Source organism: Panulirus ornatus, chromosome 16 (assembly GCF_036320965.1).
Source record: "Panulirus ornatus isolate Po-2019 chromosome 16, ASM3632096v1, whole genome shotgun sequence".
NCBI lineage: Eukaryota > Metazoa > Arthropoda > Malacostraca > Decapoda > Palinuridae > Panulirus > Panulirus ornatus.
In genome coordinates this window covers 31,211,706-31,233,992 of record NC_092239.1, presented here as the reverse complement: position 1 = coordinate 31,233,992, position 22,287 = coordinate 31,211,706, and the positions used below count along the sequence as shown (strand labels likewise).

At 40.0% G+C, this 22,287-nt stretch overlaps 1 protein-coding gene across 10 annotated transcripts in view; it reads left to right on the top strand.

The window, feature by feature from the left end:
* Positions 1-22,287, top strand: part of LOC139754214 (uncharacterized) — a 436,361-nt gene that overhangs the window by 363,040 nt on the left and 51,034 nt on the right. For 8 of the 10 annotated variants that reach the window (XM_071671468.1, XM_071671476.1, XM_071671466.1 and 5 more), the window contains 2 exons: positions 11,008-11,153; positions 19,477-19,631. In XM_071671468.1, coding sequence (XP_071527569.1) covers positions 11,052-11,153; positions 19,477-19,631 — 257 coding nt within the window. In that variant the 5' untranslated portion in view covers positions 11,008-11,051. Of the gene's footprint in view, positions 1-1,777; positions 2,064-2,522; positions 2,546-11,007; positions 11,154-19,476; positions 19,632-22,287 lie in introns of those variants that run through there. The other 2 variants (XM_071671467.1, XM_071671471.1) reach the window with 2 other exon arrangements.

The following is a 22,287-nucleotide window of genomic DNA, read 5'->3' as shown; positions in this document are numbered from 1 at the left end:
TATATATATATATATATATATATATATATATATATATAAACACATGTTCGTCAGGAAGTCAGATCGTAACACGCGCTCCTTTAAGTTTGTTGACGGGGCTCTAGGTTGTTAGGGAGGTAAATGCAAGAGTTTTGGAAAGAGGGGCAAGTATGAAGTCTGTTGGGGATGAAAGAGCTTGGGAAGTGACTTAGTTGTTGTTCGCTGATGATACAGCGCTGGTGGCTGATTCATGTGAGAAACTGCAGAAGCTGGTGACTGAGTTTGGTAAAGTGTGTGAAAGAAGAAAGTTAAGAGTAAATGTGAATAAGAGCAAGGTTATTAGGTACAGTAGGGTTGAGGGTCAAGTCAATTGGGAGGTAAGTTTGAATGGAGAAAAACTGGAGGAAGTAAAGTGTTTTAGATATCTGGGAGTGGATCTGGCAGCGGATGGAACCATGGAAGCGGAAGTGGATCATAGGTTGGGGGAGGGGGCGAAAATTCTGGGAGCCTTGAAGAATGCGTGGAAGTCGAGAACATTATCTCGGAAAGCAAAAATGGGTATGTTTGAAGGAATAGTGGTTCCAACAATGTTGTATGGTTGCGAGGCGTGGGCTATGGATAGAGTTGTGCGCAGGAGGATGGATGTGCTGGAAATGAGATGTTTGAGGACAATGTGTGGTGTGAGGTGGTTTGATCGAGTGAGTAACGTAAGGGTAAGAGAGATGTGTGGAAATAAAAAGAGCGTGGTTGAGAGAGCAGAAGAGGGTGTTTTGAAATGGTTTGGGCACATGGAGAGAATGAGTGAGGAAAGATTGACCAAGAGGATATATGTGTCGGAGGTGGAGGGAACGAGGAGAAGTGGGAGACCAAATTGGAGGTGGAAAGCTGGAGTCAAAAAGATTTTGTGTGATCGGGGCCTGAACATGCAGGAGGGTGAAAGGAGGGCAAGGAATAGAGTGAATTGGATCGATGTGGTATACCGGGGTTGACGTGCTGTCAGTGGATTGAATCAGGGCATGTGAAGCGTCTGGGGTAAACCATGGAAAGCTGTGTAGGTATGTATATTTGCGTGTGTGGACGTATGTATATACATGTGTGTGGGGGTGGGTTGGGCCATTTCCTTCGTCTGTTTCCTTGCGCTACCTCGTAAACGCGGGAGACAGCGACAAAAAAAAAAAAATATATATATATATATATATATATATATATATATATATATATATATATATATATATATCACTGAGAATAGATGAGAAAGTATATCCAATGTAGGCTTCAAAAATACATTCAGAGTGATTAATGGCATCAATACCCACAACCAAAAAAATGCATCAATATAGTTCAAATGGAGAGTTAAAATCGATTTGTTCTTTGACTCTCACAAAAAATTACAAAACAATCGAAATATAAACTGGCGTAAGAATTTCCTATTGATTAAAGGATTAATGATAAAGCGCTGAGCACAGTTAGTAGCACTAAAGTGAAATTAAAATCATTACAATTACATTGAGTTAATTAGCGGCTAACTTATTCTTTAAAAATGATTTTACTTTTTCCTTATGAGCATCTTTAGTCTAAACACGTTTGATATTGGAAGGTCCTTCCATTAAACTATACAGGCATACATAATCAAATTCTAATGTACTGAATGTCAGAACAAGGAAGAAAAAGGTGCCACCTCTCTTAAGAGCACCTTAAGGATCTAACATTGTTCGGTAAACGTGCATATTTTTTGTTTCTTACCTTAGTACTTTCATATAGGGCAGCCACCTTAATACTGACACGGAACCGTGGAACGGTGGAATCGCGTTAAAACGACCAACCCTGAATTTTACGTTGCATCATTGTATAATATTTTTACTCATAATTCATATTACAGTACGTTAATTCCACCAACTATTTACGTATCTACAAAAGCATTATTAATGTTTACTATTATTGTACCCCGACCAATCTTGAAAAAGTGTCAAGTGTCAATTAAGAAGAATCTTCCGGTTATATAACCCTGGTTTATAGATGAAAGAAATTTTTTTTTAGTGTTGTAATGTTCTAGTTTCGATTGACGCAATTAATAAATGAGAAAGGTAAAGCAATACGATTTTTATACTGTAGTTCTTAAGAATTATAAATATATTGGTTTAGTTGCCTAATGAAATGAACACGAGCCACATTTATTTCTTGTTATATATGCTTTATATTGTATGTGTAATTGTGGGCATTGATGTTTCAGGATTGAGATTGTATACGTTTATTGAGCATTGGAGAATTACGTGCTAGATTAGGTTAGAATAGAGGAATACTTCATGCCTTATATTCTGCCTTTGTACACAACTTTGACATCGCAGCAGTATAACCATATGAAACCAGTTAAAACTTGAGGTTGCTTAAACACAGAATTCTTGAAAAATAAGGAGATATGTGTTTACTAGATTTCTTTCAGAAAACTGTGAATTGTTTCAGTTAATTTGTACAGACTTATTTGACTTTAGATTATTATTGAGGTCATATGTCAATTTACTGTCGCTACACAGTGTATGGAGGTGGATGAAAATGATATGAATTCATGGTAATTATCAAGAAAACGGTTGCCTGATTTATAGATGAGAGATTGTAATGAATGTTGTAACAAGGGAGTTCTTATGATGTATAGAGTTGAAACAGAATGTAGGATATATGTTGTGTTACCTACAACTCCATGTTTTTAAGTTTTTTCCAAATTGGGCAAGTTTTGAAGTAGAGGAAGTTGTGGGGAGCAACATTCAAAATTAACATTTGACAGCTTGAGTGTTGCATTCCTGATACTAGTTAAAATATCATAAATATTGAATGCATAGGAGCAACGTCTGTGGCATTCCATATCGTTATCTTATGCCCTCTTACATAGTTTGAGTATGATAGAATATTGACTCCTGGAGATGGCAGACAAACAGATTCACTTGGTATTTGCTCAAATTCTGTAAAGCTTTATTTGGTTCGTAAGTCAGTACACAGACTGATGAAGCTGTAATACAAGTATAAACTTTTCTGTGAGTGTAGAAATGCCTATTTTCCTTCATTACTTATGCATTCTAATGAATGTCACCAGGCATCATAATGTTTGAATCAGACCTAATCTGAGCTTTACAGGTATGGTGAATGAGTTCAGATGTCTACAGAAATTTAGGGCTGGTATAAAACCTTATGTGGTCTGTCCCACACAGGGTCAGATTTCTGTATCTATATGGAGATATGAACTCACTATTTACATTACATAATAAAAAAATTGTCAGATATAAGTGGAGTACATGGTTTTTTTCATGAAAAAATATGTTAGATATAAGTGGACTAAAATGTTAAAAGCACATATTCATTGATTTCCATATTCTATGATATTATTATCATTGAACCATGTATTTTTCCCTAACCCTCATTATCCTACCCCTGAGCTAGTATTGAAAGGTACTGTTTAGGGTTAGTGAAGGAAAATTCTACACTTTTTTTTTAGTAGCATTCAAGATTCATGAGAGGAAAACTAAGATATCAGATCTAAAAGTAGTGTCCCTTTTCTTGACTTTTATTTATAGGGGCAGAAAAGATGTGTAACAGCTGTATCACACAAGAGTAAGTCTCATGAAGTGAGCAGCACCTTGAAGTAAATGGAGATCTTTGGGGAAAAATTAAGAGAAATGAAAGAACAAAATTCCAAAAAATCTTTAGTAACCCAGCAGAATTTAAACTAACCTAAACTGAATTTGACTTACCTTAAAGCCAGTGTTTACCCAAAGAAACCAGATATAAGAATCTTACCAAATAAAGGATTATCAAAAAAACACAGCAAGATAAATGGAGTTGTAAAATCTGTTAGAGTACTTCATATATTGTTTATAGAAGAAAGATACTTGATAGCTTGCAAAATATTAGTGCCTGCTGCCATATGTTTGCACATGGCCTCTTACATCTTCCCATATGTACTTTCATATTGAGTATGACTTATTTTTTTCCATGGTCACCATATCAATGATCTTGTGTAACAAGCAGCAAATTGTAATCATGGTCTTGTAGAGAACATACTGTACTCTTGTGTTACACACACCAGAATTTCTTGCATTTAGTTTTGTGTGGGCACAGATAAGAAAAAAGTAAGTTGATTTGGAGCATTTTCTGTGATGATCAGACAAAAATGTAGGGTTGATTACTAGAAAAGTAGGTGAAACACTTGTACAGATTAACAGAATCTATGAAAATCTCATATAACTTCCCCAGCACATGAAAGTTTGAGTAGAAATATACCAGCATTAATGTGATATGCTGTTTGGGACAGCATGGAATGATTACATCAGAAGGCTTGGCAATGGTACCACTAACAGCCCAGTGTGTTGTCTGAAAACAGTATGTTTATGCTGTTTGGTAGCTAGCATGATATGGAATGTTTTTCCATATTTCAGTTATATAAACACTGATATTTAAGATAAATCTCAGCTGTTAAGGGAAGTTAGGAGTGCTTTTCATGGGTTAAGCTGTTAAGGGAAGTTAGGAGTGCTTTTCATGGGTTAAGCTGTTAAGGGAAGTTAGGAGTGCTTTTCATGGGTTAAGCTGTTAAGGGAAGTTAGGAGTGCTTTTCATGGGTTCTGTTGATTTCTACATGTGCTTTACCCACTTTTACAATAATTAAATTCACTTTATTATACTAAGTTAAGATAGAAATACTCCAAATCATGAAGTACTAGACTATGTAGATATATATTTCTTCCAGACCCTTGATATATTTCAGTGGTGTCCCAGAGTTAAAATTTCTACCCTCAGAAATATAATACCTACTTCCCACGTATTCCCTGCGTGTCGTAGAAGGCGACTAAAAGGGGAGAGAGCGGGTGGCTGGAAATCCTCCCCTCTCTTTTTTTTTTAATTTTCCAAAAGAAGGAACAGAGAAGGGGGCCAAGTGAGGATATTCCCTCAAAGGCCCAGTCCACTGTTCTTAACGCTACCTCGCTGACGCGGGAAATGGCGAATAGTATGAAAGAAAGAAAGAAGAAATATAATAATGATCCAGATTCCTTAAGTTACATCTTGTATGGTATAGAAATTTACAAGATTTAGCCTCATCAGTTTGAACATTTTTTCTAGGGTCACCACATTTACCTCTTATAGAATCATAGCAATACACTTTTAGTTGTTTCTCTGATATAAAATCTAAGTTTCAAAGTTTTACTATTTAAGTTGGTTGCTAAATGGTGCTGTCCACAGGTGATGTTAAAGTAGGTAACCCATATATATATATTTATTTATATTTTGCTTTGTCGCTGTCTCCCACGTTTGCGAGGTAGCGCATGGAAACAGACAAAAGAAATGGCCCAACCCACCCCCCAACACATGTATATACATACACGTCCACACACGCAAATATACATACCCATACATCTCAATGTACACATATATATACACACACAGACACATACATATATACACATGCACACAATTCACACTGTCTGCCTTTATTCATTCCCATCGCCACCTCGCCACACATGGAATAACATCCCCCTCCCCCCTCATGTGTGCGAGGTAGTGCTAGGAAAAGACAACAAAGGCCCCATTCGTTCCCACTCAGTCTCTGGCTGTCATGCAATAACGCCTGAAACCGCAGCTCCTTTTCCACATCCAGGCCCCACAGAACTTTCCATGGTTTACCCCAGACGCTTCACATGCCCTGATTCAATCCATTGACAGCACGTCAACCCCGGTATACCACATCATTCCAATTCACTCTATTCCTTGCCCGCCATTCATCCTCCTGCATGTTCAGGCCCCGATAACTCAAAATCTTTTTCACTCCATCCTTCCACCTCCAATTTGGTCTCCCACTTCTCCTCGTTCCCTCCACCTCCAACACATATATATCCTCTTGGTCAATCTTTCCTCACTCATCCTCTCCATGTGCCCAAACCATTTCAAAACACCCTCTTCTGCTCTCTCAACCAAGCTCTTTTTATTTCCACACATCTCTCTTACCCTTACATTACTTACTCGATCAAACCACCTCACACCACACATTGTCCTCAAACATCTTATTTCCAGCACATCCACCCTCCTGCGCACAACTCTATCCATAGCCGACACCTCGCAACCATACAACATTGCTGGAACCACTATTCCTTCAAACATACCCATTTTTGCTTTTGGAGATAATGTTCTCGACTTCCACACATTCTTCAAGGCTCCCAGGATTTTCACCCCCTCCCCCACCCTATGATTCACTTCCGCTTCCATGGTTCCATCCGCTGCCAGATCCACTCCCAGATATCTCAAAAACTTTACTTCCTCCAGTTTTTCTCCATTCAAACTTACCTCCCAATTGACTTGACCCTCAACCCTACTGTACCTAATAACCTTGCTCTTATTCACATTTACTCTTAATTTTCTTCTTTCACACACTTTACCAAACTCAGTCACCAGCTTCTGCAGTTTCTCACATGAATCAGCCACCAGCAAATGAGTGGGAGATGTATCAAATAAAGAGACAGGACATCAAGAGAAAGGTGCAAGAGGTAAAAAAGAAGGCAGATGAGAGTTGGGGTGAGAGAGTATCATTAAATTTTAAGGAGAATAAAAAGATGTTCTTGAAGGAGGTAAATAAAGTGCATAAGACAAGGGAGCAAATGGGAACTTCAGTGAAGGGGGCTAATGGGGAGGTGATAACAAGTAGTGGTATATGAGAAGGAGATGGAGTGAGTATTTTGATGGTTTGTTGAATGTGTTTGATGATAGAGTGGCACGTATAGGGTGTTTTGGTCGAGGTGGTGTGCAAAGTGAGAGGGTTAGGGAAAATGATTTGGTAAACAGAGAAGAGGTAGTAAAAGCTTTGCAGAAGATGAAAGCCGGCAAGGCAGCAGGTTTGGATGGTACTGCAGTGGAATTTATTCAAAAAGGGGGTGACTGTATTGTTGACTGATTGTTAAGGTTATTTAATGTATGTATGATTCATGGTGATGTGCCTGAATGCGTGCATAGTGCCATTGTACAAAGGCAATTGTATAGTGCCATTGTACAAACTTATTTCTCTGTAATTTGAGCACTCACTCTTATCCCCTTTGCCTTTGTACAGTGGCACTATGCAAGCATTCCACCAATCCTCAGGCACCTCACCATGAATCATTATTTATTTTATTTTATTATACTTTGTCGCTGTCTCCCGCGTTTGCGAGGTAGCGCAAGGAAACAGACGAAAGAAATGGCCCCCCCCCCATACACATGTATATACATACGTCCACACACGCAAATATACATACCTACACAGCTTTCCATGGTTTACCCCAGACGCTTCACATGCCTTGATTCAATCCACTGACAGCACGTCAACCCCGGTATACCACATGGCTCCAATTCACTCTATTCCTTGCCCTCCTTTCACCCTCCCGCATGTTCAGGCCCCGATCACACAAAATCTTTTTCACTCCATCTTTCCACCTCCAATTTGGTCTCCCTCTTCTCCTCGTTCCCTCCACCTCCGACACATATATCCTCTTGGTCAATCTTTCCTCACTCATTCTCTCCATGTGCCCAAACCACTTCAAAACACCCTCTTCTGCTCTCTCAACCACGCTCTTTTTATTTCCACACATCTCTCTTACCCTTACGTTACTCACTCGATCAAACCACCTCACACCACACATTGTCCTCAAACATCTCATTTCCAGCACATCCATCCTCCTGCACACAACTCTATCCATAGCCCACGCCTCGCAACCATACAACATTGTTGGAACCACTATTCCTTCAAACATACCCATTTTTGCTTTCCGAGATAATGTTCTCGACTTCCACACATTCTTCAAGGCCCCCAGAATTTTCGCCCCCTCCCCCACCCTATGATCCACTTCCGCTTCCATGGTTCCATCCGCTGCCAGATCCACTCCCAGATATCTAAAACACTTCACTTCCTCCAGTTTTTCTCCATTCAAACTCACCTCACAATGAATCATACATACATTAAATAACCTTACCAACCACTCAACAATACAGTCATCCCCTTTTTTGATAAATTCCACTGCAATACCATCCAAACCTGCTGCCTTGCCGGCTTTCATCTTCTGCAAAGCTTTTACTACCTCTTCTCTGTTTACCAAATCATTTTCCCCAACCCTCTCACTTTGCATACCACCTCGACCAAAACACCCTATATCTGCCAGTCTATCATCAAACACATTCAGCAGACCTTCAAAATACTCACTCCATCTCCTTCTCACATCACCACAACTTGTTATCACCTCCCCATTTGCCCCCTTCACTGAAGTTCCCATTTGCTCCCTTGTCTTACGCACTTTATTTACCTCCTTCCAAAACATCTTTTTATTCTCCCTAAAATTTATTGATACTCTGTCACCCCAACTCTCATTTGCCCTCTTTTTCACCTCTTGCACCTTTCTCTTGACCTCCTGCCTCCTTCTTTTATACATCTCCCACTCATTTGCATTATTCCCCAGCAAAAATCGTCCAAATGCCTCTCTCTTCTCTTTCACTAATAATCTTACTTCTTCATCCCACCACTCACTACCCTTTCTAATCTGCCCACCTCCCACACTTCTCATGCCACGAGCATCTTTTGCGCAAGCCATCACTGCTTCCCTAAATACATCCCATTCCTCCCCCACTCCCCTTACGTCCTTTGTTCTCACCTTTTTCCATTCTGTACTCAGTCTCTCCTGGTACTTCCTCACACATGTCTCCTTCCCAAGCTCACTTACTCTCACCATTCTCTTCACCCCAACATTCTCTCTTCTTTTCTGAAAACCTTTACAAATCTTCACCTTCGCCTCCACAAGATAATGGTCAGACATCCCTCAGTTGCACCTCTCAGCACATTAACATCCAAAAGTCTCTCTTTCGCACGCCTGTCAATTAACACATAATCCAATAATGCTTTCTGGCCATCTTTCCTACTTACATACGTATACTTATGTATATCTCTCTTTTTAAACCAGGTATTCCCAATCACCAGTCCTTTTTCAGCAAATAAATCTACAAGCTCTTCACCATTTCCATTTATAACACTGAGCACCCCATGTATACCAATTATTCCCTCAACTGCCACATTACTCACCTTTGCATTCAAATCACCCATCGCTATAACCCGGTCTCGTGCATCAAAACCACTAACACACTCATTCAGCTGCTCCCAAAACACTTGCCTCTCATGATCTTTCTTCTCATGCCCAGGTGCATATGCACCAATAATCACCCATCTCTCTCTATCAACTTTCAGTTTTACCCATATCAATCTAGAGTTTACTTTATTACACTCTGTCACATACTCCCACCACTCCTGTTTTAGTAGTAGTGCTATTCCTTCCCTTGCTCTTGTCCTCTCACTAACCCCTGACTTTACTCCCAAGACATTCCCAAACCACTCTTCCCCTTTACCCTTGAGCTTTGTTTCACTCAGAGCCAAAACATCCAGGTTCCTTTCCTGAAACATACTACCTGTCTCTCCTTTTTTCTCATCTTGGTTACATCCACACACATTTAGACACCCCAATCTGAGCCTTCAAGGAGGACGAGCACTCCCCGCGTGACTCCTTCTTCTGTTTCCCCTTTTAGAAAGTTAAAAGACAAGGAGGGGAGGGTTTCTAGCCCCCCGCTACTGTTCGCCATTTCCCACGTTAGCAAGGTAGCGTTAAGAACAGAGGACTGGGCCTTTGAGGAAATATCCTCACCTGGCCCCCTTTTCTGTACCTTCTTTTGGAAAATTAAAAAGAAAATGAGAGGGGAGGATTTCCAGCCCCCCCGCTCCCTATGGTGGCTTCTGCAGTTTCTCACACGAATCAGCCACCAGCGGTGTATCATCAGCAAACAACAACTTACTCACTTCCCAAGCTCTCTCATCCACAACAGAAAGCATACTTGCCCTTCTTTCCAAAACTCTTGCATTCACCTCCCTAACAACTCCATCCATAAACAAATTAAACAACATATATATATGTATAGGTATGTATATGTGCATGTGTGGACGTGTATGTATATACGTGTGCATGTGGGTGGGTTGGGTCATTCTTTCATCTGTTTCCTTGCGCTACCTCGCTGACGCGGGAGACAGCGACGAAATATGATAAATACTTTCTTTGAATTCTTTTAATTTTTTACTTGATTTCATTGTACAAGTAAATCTGGTGGTGTTTATAGTCACAAAATATTATGACATATTTTGTAGTTCAGTAAGTTTTTTGTGTATGTATGTTATTCATCTAATGAACTTTTATATAGATCTGTCATTTATTTCTAATGCTAGTTACATAATCCCTTATGAATATAGAATTATAAAAAATTGCGAGTCATGATTTGTACATCTTTAGTCTATTTTGTTCACCCATGTTTATGTTATATAATTATTGTTAGCTCAGTTACATAAACCATTTGTCTATATTTTTTTATGTATAAGGCTCCAGTCATGGACAAAAGTCCACTTCAAGGCAAGGGAAAGTTTTTGTGAATTTTTGAGAAAGTGAAAAACCTGTCTTTTGAAATGTGCATCATAGTTATTGGGAAAGCCATGAGAAAGTAGAAAGTTCCAAAGCTTTGACGTGTAGGGAAAAAGCAGTTGTCAAAACAGCCCACCTTTGAGTTTCTGATGGCAACACAATAACCACTTGATGCAGCAGCTTGCTGAGTATTGCATGGTCTAGCTAGTAATACTTGTAGAAGGGGGAGAGTGAACCAACACTGCAGCTCAAGGCAAGGGAGTCAAGTTTGGAAGTTAGCTTGGGACAGTAAATAACCAGGATCGCTTTGGACTCAAGAGGTGAAATTACAGAACTGTCAAAGGAGAATGGCCATATATCAGTGTATCCATTTTTCAGCTTTTCTGGTTATGCTAAACTTTGGAAAATTACAGGTTTGCATATTAATTTTGAGATCCCATATTCATTTGCTGATTATTCTTCTCTTCAGGTCAAGAGGGTATTTGTGTTTGGCATGCTATAAGCTAAAGATATGATACCCTTGTCCTTTACAAAATTTTTCAGTCCATTTGCAGTTTATTGATTTTCTTCTTGTTTTCAGTATTACAGTTCCATTTCACCTAGTCACACTGTCTTGTATACACAATGCCACCTCGCCGTCAGCCAAGGCAGTTGCTTTGGTCATGCATCAGCTCAGCTAGTGAGATGGTGATAGCACAGACTCTTTCCTGCTCAGATCCTCTACAGGTATGTTTCAGTGGTACATAACCAGAACTTGTCATGTCCTTTGGTACATGTTTATAGCCTTCTCTTTCTTTGAGTATTATGAAATGACTGTACATGCAGAGCCAGTACATATGTTGTCTTGTTGCATTGTTCAAAATTCAGAACATTTGTTGGAAAATATTTGATCAAAGGAACTTATAGATATCTGTGTCTGTATTTTTGGATGATTTGTTCCTCTTGAAAACTTTTTCCTTGGGGAGAGTAACTACAGCAAAAGTCTCCTGGTGGCCTTATCTAAACACAGCTGAGTGTGTTCCATCTGCCATTACTCCCTTGTGCATCCTCTACCCAGTATACTCTCTCTCTCTCTCTCTCTCTCTCTCTCTCTCTCTCTCTCTGCTGGGGAAGAGCAGTGTGGTTTCAGAAGTGGTAGAGGATGTGTGGATCAGGTGTTTGCTTTGAAGAATGTATGTGAGAAATACTTAGAAAAGCAAATGGATTTGTATGTAGCATTTATGGATCTGGAGAAGGCATATGATAGAGTTGATAGAGATGCTCTGTGGAAGGTATTAAGAATATATGGTGTGGGAGGCAAGTTGTTAGAAGCAGTGAAAAGTTTTTATCGAGGATGTAAGGCATGTGTATGTGTAGGAAGAGAGGAAAGTGATTGGTTCCCATTGAATGTAGGTTTGCAGCAGGGGTGTGTGATGTCTCCATGGTTGCTTAATTTGTTTATGGATGGAGTTGTTAGGGAGGTGAATGCAAGAGTTTTGGAAAGAGGGGCAAATATGCAGTCTGTTGTGGATGAGAGAGCTTGGGAAGTGAGTCAGTTGTTGTTCGCTGATGATACACCGCTGGTGGCTGATTCATGTGAGAAACTGCAGAAGCTGGTGACTGAGTTTGGTAAAGTGTGTGAAAGAAGAAAGTTAAGAGTAAATGTGAATAAGAGCAAGGTTATTAGGTACAGTAGGGTTGAGGGTCAAGTCAATTGGTAGGTAAGTTTGAATGGAGAAAAACTGGAGGAAGTGAGGTGTTTTAGATATCTGGGAGTGGATTTGGCAGTGGATGGAACCATGGAAGTGGAAGTGAATCATAGGGTGGGGGAGGGGGCGAAAATTCTGGGAGCCTTGAAGAATGTGTGGAAGTCGAGACCATTATCTCGGAAAGAAAAAATGGGTATGTTTGAAGGAATAGTGGTTCCAACAATGTTGTATGGTTGCGAGGCGTGGGCTATGGATAGAGTTGTGCGCAGGAGGGTGGATGTGCTGGAAATGAGATGTTTGAGGACAATATGTGGTGTGAGGTGGTTTGATCGAGTAAGTAATAATAGGGTAAGAGAGATGTGTGGTAATAAAAAGAGTGTGGTTGAGAGAGCAGAAGAGGGTGTTTTGAAATGGTTTGGTCACATGGAGAGAATGAGTGAGGAAAGATTGACAAAGAGGATATATGTGTCAGAGGTGGAGGGAACGAGGAGAAGTGGGAGACCAGATTGGAGGTGGAAGGATGGAGCGAAAAAGATTTTGAGTGATCGGGGCCTGAACATGCAGGAGGGTGAAAGGCATGCAAGGAATAGAGTGAATTGGAACGATATGGTATACCGGGGTCGATGGGCTGTCAGTGGATTGAACCAGGGCATGTGAAGCATCTGGGGTAAACCATGGAAAGTTCTGTGGGGCCTGGATGTGGAAAGGGAGCTGTGATTTCGGTGCATTATTACATGACAGCTAGAGACTGAGTGTGAACGAATGTGGCCTTTGTTGTCTTTTCCTAGCGCTACCTCGCACACACGAGGGGGGAGGTGGTTGTTATTTCATGTGTGGTGAGGTGGCGATGGGAATGAATAAAGGCAGACAGTATGAATTATGTACATGTGTATATATGTATATGTCTGTGTGTGTATATACATGTATACATTGAGATGTATAGGTATGTATATTTGCATGTGTGGATGTGTATGTATATACATGTGTATGTGGGTGGGTTGGACCATTCTTTTGTCTGTTTCCTTGCGCTACCTCGCTAACGTGGGAGACAGCGACAAAGCAAAATAAATATAAATAAATGAAAATATGTATATATCTTCCATTTGGTGCTTTCTTCTACTTCACTCCCGTATTTATTTTTCATCATGCATTCTCTCCACATGACCAACCCACTATATATCATTTTGGTAGACCCGCTCTGTAGAACCACACTTTTTACCCTTCCTTCTCTAAGACATCACACATCTATACACTCTAAGCCCCTCTCATGAAGCTCATTTTAGTAGTCTGAATCAAATAACTGCGTGCTTTGCTCCACATTTCCGCTTACATATTTCACACCTAGAGGTGAGAATGGATGGGATTATGCTGACTTTTTTCAAGATCATATTTTTAAGTCACTTGTTTAGCATGACTAACGCTCAGGGGTCAGTTTTAGTGTTATCATTACTAGCCATCTTTCCAGTGTCATAATTCATGCTTTTAACTTGCAGCATAACATAAGTCATAACTTGAAGTCTAAATCATATAATGAAACTTTTTACAGTTGTTTTCCATCATCTAAAGAACTGAATGGCATAAGACCCAAAAATTTAGTTGAATTTTCCCCCTTATAAGAAAGAATTATCCTATAACTAAACCTGTCCTAAAACTTAAAGAAAACTACTTCTTTGGCCATGGAATTACAGTTAATGTTGATATTTTCCAAGCAACATTTCCACTAAAGTTTAAGAAGCAGCAGCACTGGAGTCCACATGTTATGCCAGGGAATAAAAGGGACTTTTGTTTTTCAATTGAGGACAGTGGCTGTAAATGTTAATGGGATGACTGGTGAAAGTATAAGGAGGGAGCTTGTGGATAATTTTAAAAGTTATAATTTGGATAAGGTGGGGATTGGGGAAACCCATATCCTTGGGCAGGGTGTATGGATTGAAAATGGAAATGCTGAATGCAAGTTGTAGGGGTGTATGGAAGGAGGAGTGGTATGGATGAGAAAAAGTGAAAATTATCAGGTAAGAATGAAAGAAGAATGTGTTACTGTGCTGTCATCAAGAGTATGGGAGGGTGTTACAGGGCTTGGCTGAAATAGATCAAGAATAGTGTAGGTAAAAGGAAAGGTTGAAATTGTGAAGTATGCACAGGTATATGTATATGCACCTGTGAACATGAAGACTTGGCCAGTGAAAAAGTGAATTATAAAAAATGCAAGGTGGAGTATGAAAGAGGGTTGAAAAGAAGTTTAGATGAAAGTGCAGTAATTGTAGGGATGTACTTGTGTGAATGAGGTGTTTAGAATGTTTAGAGAAAGACTATTAAAGGTTGTACAATTAGAATTTGGACACAAGGTTGTCAGATATAAGAATAAAAGGGAAATGCATGATGGATGGATGAGATTAGAAATGCTGTAGATGTGGAGAAACAATGCATTTGTAATATAGCTCAAAGGGAATGTGCTGGTAGAAGTACATCAAAGGAGGGAGGAATATAGTATGTGTAAGCAGAATGTTAAGAGGCTGATTGAGGAAAACAAAGGAAAGTTTTTATGAAGATTTTGGAAGTTGATTGAAAAATATAGGGAAAATAAATTGTACTGAAAGGAGTTAAAAAGGGAAAAAGGTGTATCTAAGAATGGAAATGTAAATGCAAAAGCTAGGATGGGAGTTGCTGAATCAAGAAGAGGAATTGAAAAAATGGAAAGAGTATTTTGAAGAACTGATGAATGTGGGAGAAGGTGAGACATCACTTGTTACATGCATGGTTATGGAAGATGGAAAGAAAAGGATACAAGTGCAAGGGCCTATAAACAGAAGGGAGGTAAAAAGGGTAATGATGTGGTTAGAGGTTGGAAACTACCCGAAGTGGGTGGGATTATGGTTAAATGTTGATGTATGGGGGAGAAAGTGTGTTTGAGTGATTCCATTTGATATGTAATTTAGCATGGAAACAGAAGTTTATATCTGAGAATTGGGTGAAAGCTATTATTGTTCCTTTTGTCAAAGGAAAAGTTGCTTAGGCTTGTTTCAAGTATAGGAGAATAAGTCTGTTAAGTATACCAGAAAAAAATTATGCAAGATTCTTGGTTGAAAGAGTGATAGAAGTGCTAATGGATGGAATAGATTCATGTGTAAGAGTGGATGGAAAGTTGAACAAAAGTTTCATCATATATGAGGGTGTGAATCACAGCTTTATGATGTCACCATGGCTGTTTAACATATATATGGTTGGAGCGATTAGAGAAATCAAAGCAAAAGTAGGGAAAGAGGATGCAGAAAGACTGGTGGTGAGGTACAGTGGCAGGTGACAAACCTGTAAATGAAGGTGAATGCAAGAAAAGTAAAGTAATGATGTTTAAAAGGAAACAGAGTGCAAAGCTGTAGTAGAGATTTTGCATAGCCCTATAGTGATAGAGAAAAAATGCACTAAATTGTGTTATAGAAATATGGGAAGAAGGACTGAAAGAAGTAACAGAATTTAAGTATATAGGAGCTGTCTTGGGTAAGTTTGTTGATAGAAGGAGAGATAAGGGAGAGGGCAGTACAGAGTAGAAGATTCATTGGGCCCCTTAATAGAATAATGAGTAAGTGAAGAAAGGATTAAGAGATAGCATAGTCCTCCCAACCCTGCCCTATACAGCCAAAACATAGACATGGAATGAGTCACAGAGGTCAAGAATCCTGGCTGTGTGAACGATTGTTTTAGGGGAGCATAAGGTATGACTAGATGAAATGAAGAAAGAAATGAGCTTGTGTATGAGAGATTTGGTATGGCAGGAAATGCAAAGGGAATAATGTAACTTCATGTTTGGGTAAGGCAGGGCTATGTGAAGTCACCATGGCTTTTTAACATGTATGTGGATGGAGTAAGAAGAAAGGTGAAAGCAGAACCAGGGAAAAGTGGTGCAGAGATGGAGTGTAATGGTGAAGTATGGTGGCCAGTGTCACACCTGATTGCGGATGATACTATGGTTTTTGTTGAAAGTGAGGAGGAGTTGCAAAGATTGTAGTTGTGTTTTATGATTTTTGTAAGCATAGGCAATTGAAGGTAAATGTGAGTAATTGTAAAGCATTGGTGTTTGAAAGGAAACAGGAAAGTATGGATTCTGCAAATTTCTAAAGGGTGAAAGAAGAAAGTGTACTAAACTGTGTAATAGATATGGGCGGAGAAAGAGTGGAAAAGGTGAGAGGATTTAATTATTTATGTGATATGGAAGGAGAGATAATTGAGAGAGCAGTACTGCATTGAAGAGTGATTGGGTCCCTTAATAAACAAATGAAGGGTATATGTGTAAGTATGGAAGTGAAGAAAGGATTAAGGGAAGGCATAGTGACATAGTCCTCCCAACCGGGAGCAGTGCAGCTGAAATGTGGATTCGGAATGAGTCACCAAAATCAAGGATCCAGGCTGGGGTAATGAGCTGTATGAAAGGAGTATGTGGTATGACTAGATTGAATGAAGAAAGAAATGAGGGGGTGCATGTTAGATGTGGTAGGGCAAGGAATGAATTGTGGAGTACATAATGCTTTAGGGTGGTTGGGCATGTGGAAAGAATGCAAGTTTACAAGGAAAGTATAAGATATCAAAATAAACAATTTGGTGTAAGATCACTTTTGACATGGAGAAATAGAGTGGAAGAGTACTAGAGGGAGTGAAATGGTGGAAGATTATATGGAGTGGTGTATGCAAGAGAGGCATTTAACCCTTAACAACACTTGACTCACACAGCTCATTCTTCATAGCTGTATTTTCCTGCAGTTAGCACTATGTGTTAGCCTTGCCTTTTTGGCAAAATGATAGGAGCAGTTGGTAGAAGTAGTAGGTAGGAACATTTAGGTAGGATTATAAGGTAGAAGTAGTAGGTAGGAGCATTAGATAGAAGTAATAAAGAACATTAGGTATGAGCTCTGTAAACACTATACTAGACTTGCCCTCTGCAAGTGGACTGTTAAAGGTTAGGCAATAAAGCCTGAGAAGCAGCACTGGAGTTCTTTAGTTATGGAAACTCTTTTGCCGTGGCCACCCCTTTGAGGGAGATCCAGATGGAACAGGCATTATAGATATAGTTAGATAGATAGAAAGAGATGTAGATAGATTTTATGTTTATATTTATTTTCATTTACTTTGCTTTGTCACTATCTCCTGCGTTTGCAAGGTAGCGCAAGGAAACAGACAAAAGAAATGGCCCAACCCACCCCCATACTCAATGTATATACATACACGTCCATACACTCAAATATACATACCTATACATCTCAATGTACACATATATATACACACACAGACATATACATATATACACATGTACATGATTCATACTGTCTGCCTTTATTTATTCCCATCGCCACCTCGCCACACATGGAATAACATCCCCCTCCCCCTCATGTGTGCGAGGTAGCGCTAGGAAAAGACAACAAAGGCCCCATTCATTCACACTCAGTCTCTAGCTGTCATGTAATAATGCCCGAAACCACAGCTCCCTTTCCACATCCAGGCCCCACAGAACTTTCCATGGTTTACTCCAGATGCTTTACATGCCCTGATTCAATCCATTGACAGCCCATCGACCCCGGTATACCACATCGATCCAATTCACTCTATTCCTTGCCCGCCTTTCACCCTCCTGCATGTTCAGGCCCCGATCACTCAAAATCTTTTTCACTCCATCTTTCCACCTCCAATTTGGTCTCCCACTTCTCCTCATTCCCTCCACCTCTGACACATATATCCTCTTGGTCAATCTTTCCTCACTCATTCTCTCCATGTGCCCAAACCATTTCAAAACACCCTCTTCTGCTCTCTCAACCACGCTTTTTTTATTTCCACACATCTCTCTTACCCTTACATTACTTACTCGATCAAACCACCTCACACCACATATTGTCCTCAAACATCTCATTTCCAGCACATATACCCTCCTGCGCACAACTCTATCCATAGCCCACGCCTCGCAACCATTCAACATTGTTGGAACCACTATTCCTTCAAACATACCCATTTTTGCTTTCTGAGATAATGTTCTCGACTTCCAAACATTCTTCAAGGCTCCCAGGATTTTCTCCCCCTCCCCCACCCTATGATTCACTTCCGCTCCTATGGTTTCATCCGCTGCCAGATCCACTCCCAGATATCTAAAACACTTTACTTCCTCCAGTTTTTCTCCATTCAAACTTACCTCCCAATTGACTTGACCCTCAACCCCACTGTACCTAATAACCTTGCTCTTATTCACATTTACTCTTAACTTTCTTCTTTCACACACTTTACCAAACTCAGTCACCAGCTTCTGCAGTTTCTCACATGAATCAGCCACCAGCGCTGTATCATCAGCGAACAACAACTGACTCACTTCCCAAGCTCTCTCATTGTGTGAAACATAAAACTTTGAGGATGTTTTGGCATGTTTAAAGGATGCAGGATAAGGAGTTTACAAGGAGAGTGTATGGTAGTTCGATTAAAGAGATTGGTTTTAGAGGAAGATCATCTTTGACATGGGGAAATAGAGTGGAAGAGTACTGGTGGAAGAATGCATGGAAAGCTGTATGCAGGGAGGCATGTAAGGACAAGGACGATTGGAGACTTTTTTGTCATGGCCACCCACTTGATGGGAGTTCCCGAAGGGAATGGGCATCAGAGATATGCATAGATAGACAGAGCATTTCCACAAACTTCTATAACTTTACATCACATACCTGTGCTGCAGTACAGGCAACAAATGTTTCATGTAATACCCTTCTTGTTTCTGTTTTTCATTGTGTGTGTGTAGTGGAACAAACACTCAGGTATCCCTTTTTATGTCACCTGCATTACATGGCAAACACTTAAGAATCACTTTTACAGTCATCATTATCCATCTGTCCATTGTTGAGAGCCACACTTTAATCTGCAAATTAACCTTAGTCATAACTTGAAAATTGTAAATCACATACTCATAAAACTGTGCACAGCAATTTCCCAATATCAAAAGAACTGAACTGCTTACAATCCATAACTCTGGCTTGGATTTTTCCTAGTTTATGCCCCATATCTAAAAGGTTAACCTAAAGCTTAAACCTGGCTCAAACATGAAGAAAAAATCCATCTATGATCATGAAACAATGCACTCTTTTTTTTCCCCATGCATTGTTTCCACCCAGGCTCATGAGATTAAGAAAATTTCACCTTGGCTAAAGACCTTGATACAGACCTTTTTTTATATAAAATAAATACTTCCACCAATACTTGTATTACTCCCACTATATCTGTGCTTCATTGCAGTAATTCTCCTCAAGGATCAAATCACTGTCCCCAATAAGAGCTTTTAACACTACATTATTTTGTTATGATAGGTCAAAATTTTTTTGACTTTACCCACATTTGCCTTCCAGGAGGTAAGCACACGCAAGTTACTTCACAAGTATGTGCCACCATTATTACTGCAGGATGTGCTTAACTGTGTGCTGAGACAGCTATCTGTACATCATTCTACACATGCCTCACCAGCTGTTGTGTCATGCCTTTTGCGTATTCTTCTTCATCCACGGTAAGTTTTTATATATATAAATATTGGAGCTGGTTCTGTTTTCTCATGTATGCACTGTATGTTGCAATGAACATGGGCCTTTTAATTTGTGCATATATAATTTATACCACTTAGAATAATGCACATGGTTCATTTACACCTTTTTTTAAAATTCAGAATAATACGATCATCATTGGGCTAGCAGCATATTGGTGTGGTATTGCCAGTGCCATGTGAGACGTGTATGCGTTGCATGGATACTCCCTATTGTCAAGGAGTGCTATAACATTTTGTGCTGCAGTACCCTGTATATTGCATCTGTTTAGCCCCTTTGCTTCATGCCAGAAAAACATCTTTTAAGTTCTCCTGGCACGATTTGTGTTAAGAAATATAAAGCCATCACCTCTGAGGTTAGATAAGTATGCTCAAAAGTTATGAGAGAGTTGAATGAACACTGATGATAAGCATGCCCTTGGACTTAGCAAATCTACTTTATGGACTGTTCATGATAATGCAAAGATCAAGGAGAGTGCCAAGAGAGTATCTAAGACCTCGTATTCCCAAAGTTCAGTTATGGAGAGAATTGAACAAGTGTTGAGCACATGGATGAAACACTATACTTATTTATTTATATATTTATTATACTTAATCACTGTTTCCCGCATCAGTGAGGTAGCACCAGGAAACAGACAAAGAATGGCCCATCCACTCACATACACATATATAATGCCCATGCACGCACATATTTATTTGCTTTGTCGCTGTCTCCTGCATTAGCGAAGTAGTGCAAGGAAACAGACAAAAGAATGGCCCAACCCACCCACATACACATGTATATACATACACGTCCACACACACAAATATACATACCTATACATCTCAATGTACACATATATATACACACACACACACAGACATATACATATACACACATGTACATAATTCATACTGTCTGCCTTTATTTATTCCCATCACCACCTCGCCACACATGGAATAACAACCCCCTCCCCCCTCATGTGTGCAAGGTAACGCTAGGAAAAGACAACAAAGGCCCCATTCGTTCACACTCAGTCTCTAGCTGTCATGTAATAATGCACCGAAACCACAGCTCCCTTTCCACATCCAGGCCCCACAGAAATTTCCATGGTTTACCCCAGATGCTTCACATGCCCTGGTTCAATCCATTGACAGCACGTCGACCACGGTATGCCACATTGTTCCAATTCACTCTATTCCTTGCCCGCCTTTCACCCTCCTGCATGTTCAGGCCCCGATCACTCAGAATCTTTTTCACTCCATCTTTCCACCTCCAGTTTGGTCTCCCACTTCTCCTCGTTCCCTCCACCTCCGACACATATATCCTCTTGGTCGATCTTTCCTCACTCATTCTCTCCATGTGCCCAAACCATTTCAAAACACCCTCTTCTGCTCTCTCAACCACGCTCTTTTTATTTCCACACATCTCTCTTACCCTTACATTACTTACTCGATCAAACCGCCTCACACCACATATTGTCCTCAAACATCTCATTTCCAGCACATCCACCCTCCTGCGCACAACTCTATCCATAGCCCACGCCTCACAACCATAAAACATTGTTGGAACCACTATTCCTTCAAACATACCCATTTTGCTTTTGGAGATAATGTTCTCGACTTCCACACATTCTTCAAGGCTCCCAGGATTTTCGCCCCCTCCCCCACCCTATGATTCACTTCCGCTTCCATGGTTCCATCCGCTGCCAGATCCACTCCCAGATATCTAAAACACTTTACTTCCTCCATTTTATTATTCTTGAGGTAGCGCAAGGAAACAGACGAAAGAAATGGCCCAACCCCCCCCCCATACACATGTACATACACACGTCCACACACGCAAATATACATACCTACACAGCTTTCCATGGTTTACCCCAGACACTTCACATGCCTTGATTCAATCCACTGACAGCACGTCAACCCCTGTATACCACATGACTCCAATTCACTCTATTTCTTGCCCTCCTTTCACCCTCCTGCATGTTCAGGCCCCGATCACACAAAATCTTTTTCACTCCATCTTTCCACCTCCAATTTGGTCTCCCTCTTCTCCTCGTTCCCTCCACCTCCGACACATATATCCTCTTGGTCAATCTCTCCTCACTCATTCTCTCCATGTGCCCAAACCATTTCAAAACACCCTCTTCTGCTCTCTCAACCACGCTCTTTTTATTTCCACACATCTCTCTTACCCTTACGTTACTTACTCGATCAAACCACCTCACACCACACATTGTCCTCAAACATCTCATTTCCAGCACATCCATCCTCCTGCGCACATCTCTATCCATAGCCCACGCCTCGCAACCATACAGCATTGTTGGAACCACTATTCCCTCAAACATACCCATTTTTGCTTTCCGAGATAATGTTCTTTTTATTATTATTATTATTATTATTATTATTATTATTATTATTATTATTATTTATTTATTTATTTATTTTGCTTTGTCGCTGTCTCCCGCGTTTGCGAGGTAGCGTATTATTATTATTATTATTATTATTATTATTATAATACTTAATCGCTGTCTCCCATGTTAGCAAGTTAGCGCAAGAAAACAGACAAAAGAATGGCCCAACCTACACACATATACATGCCTATATATTTCAACATACATACATATACATACATACATGT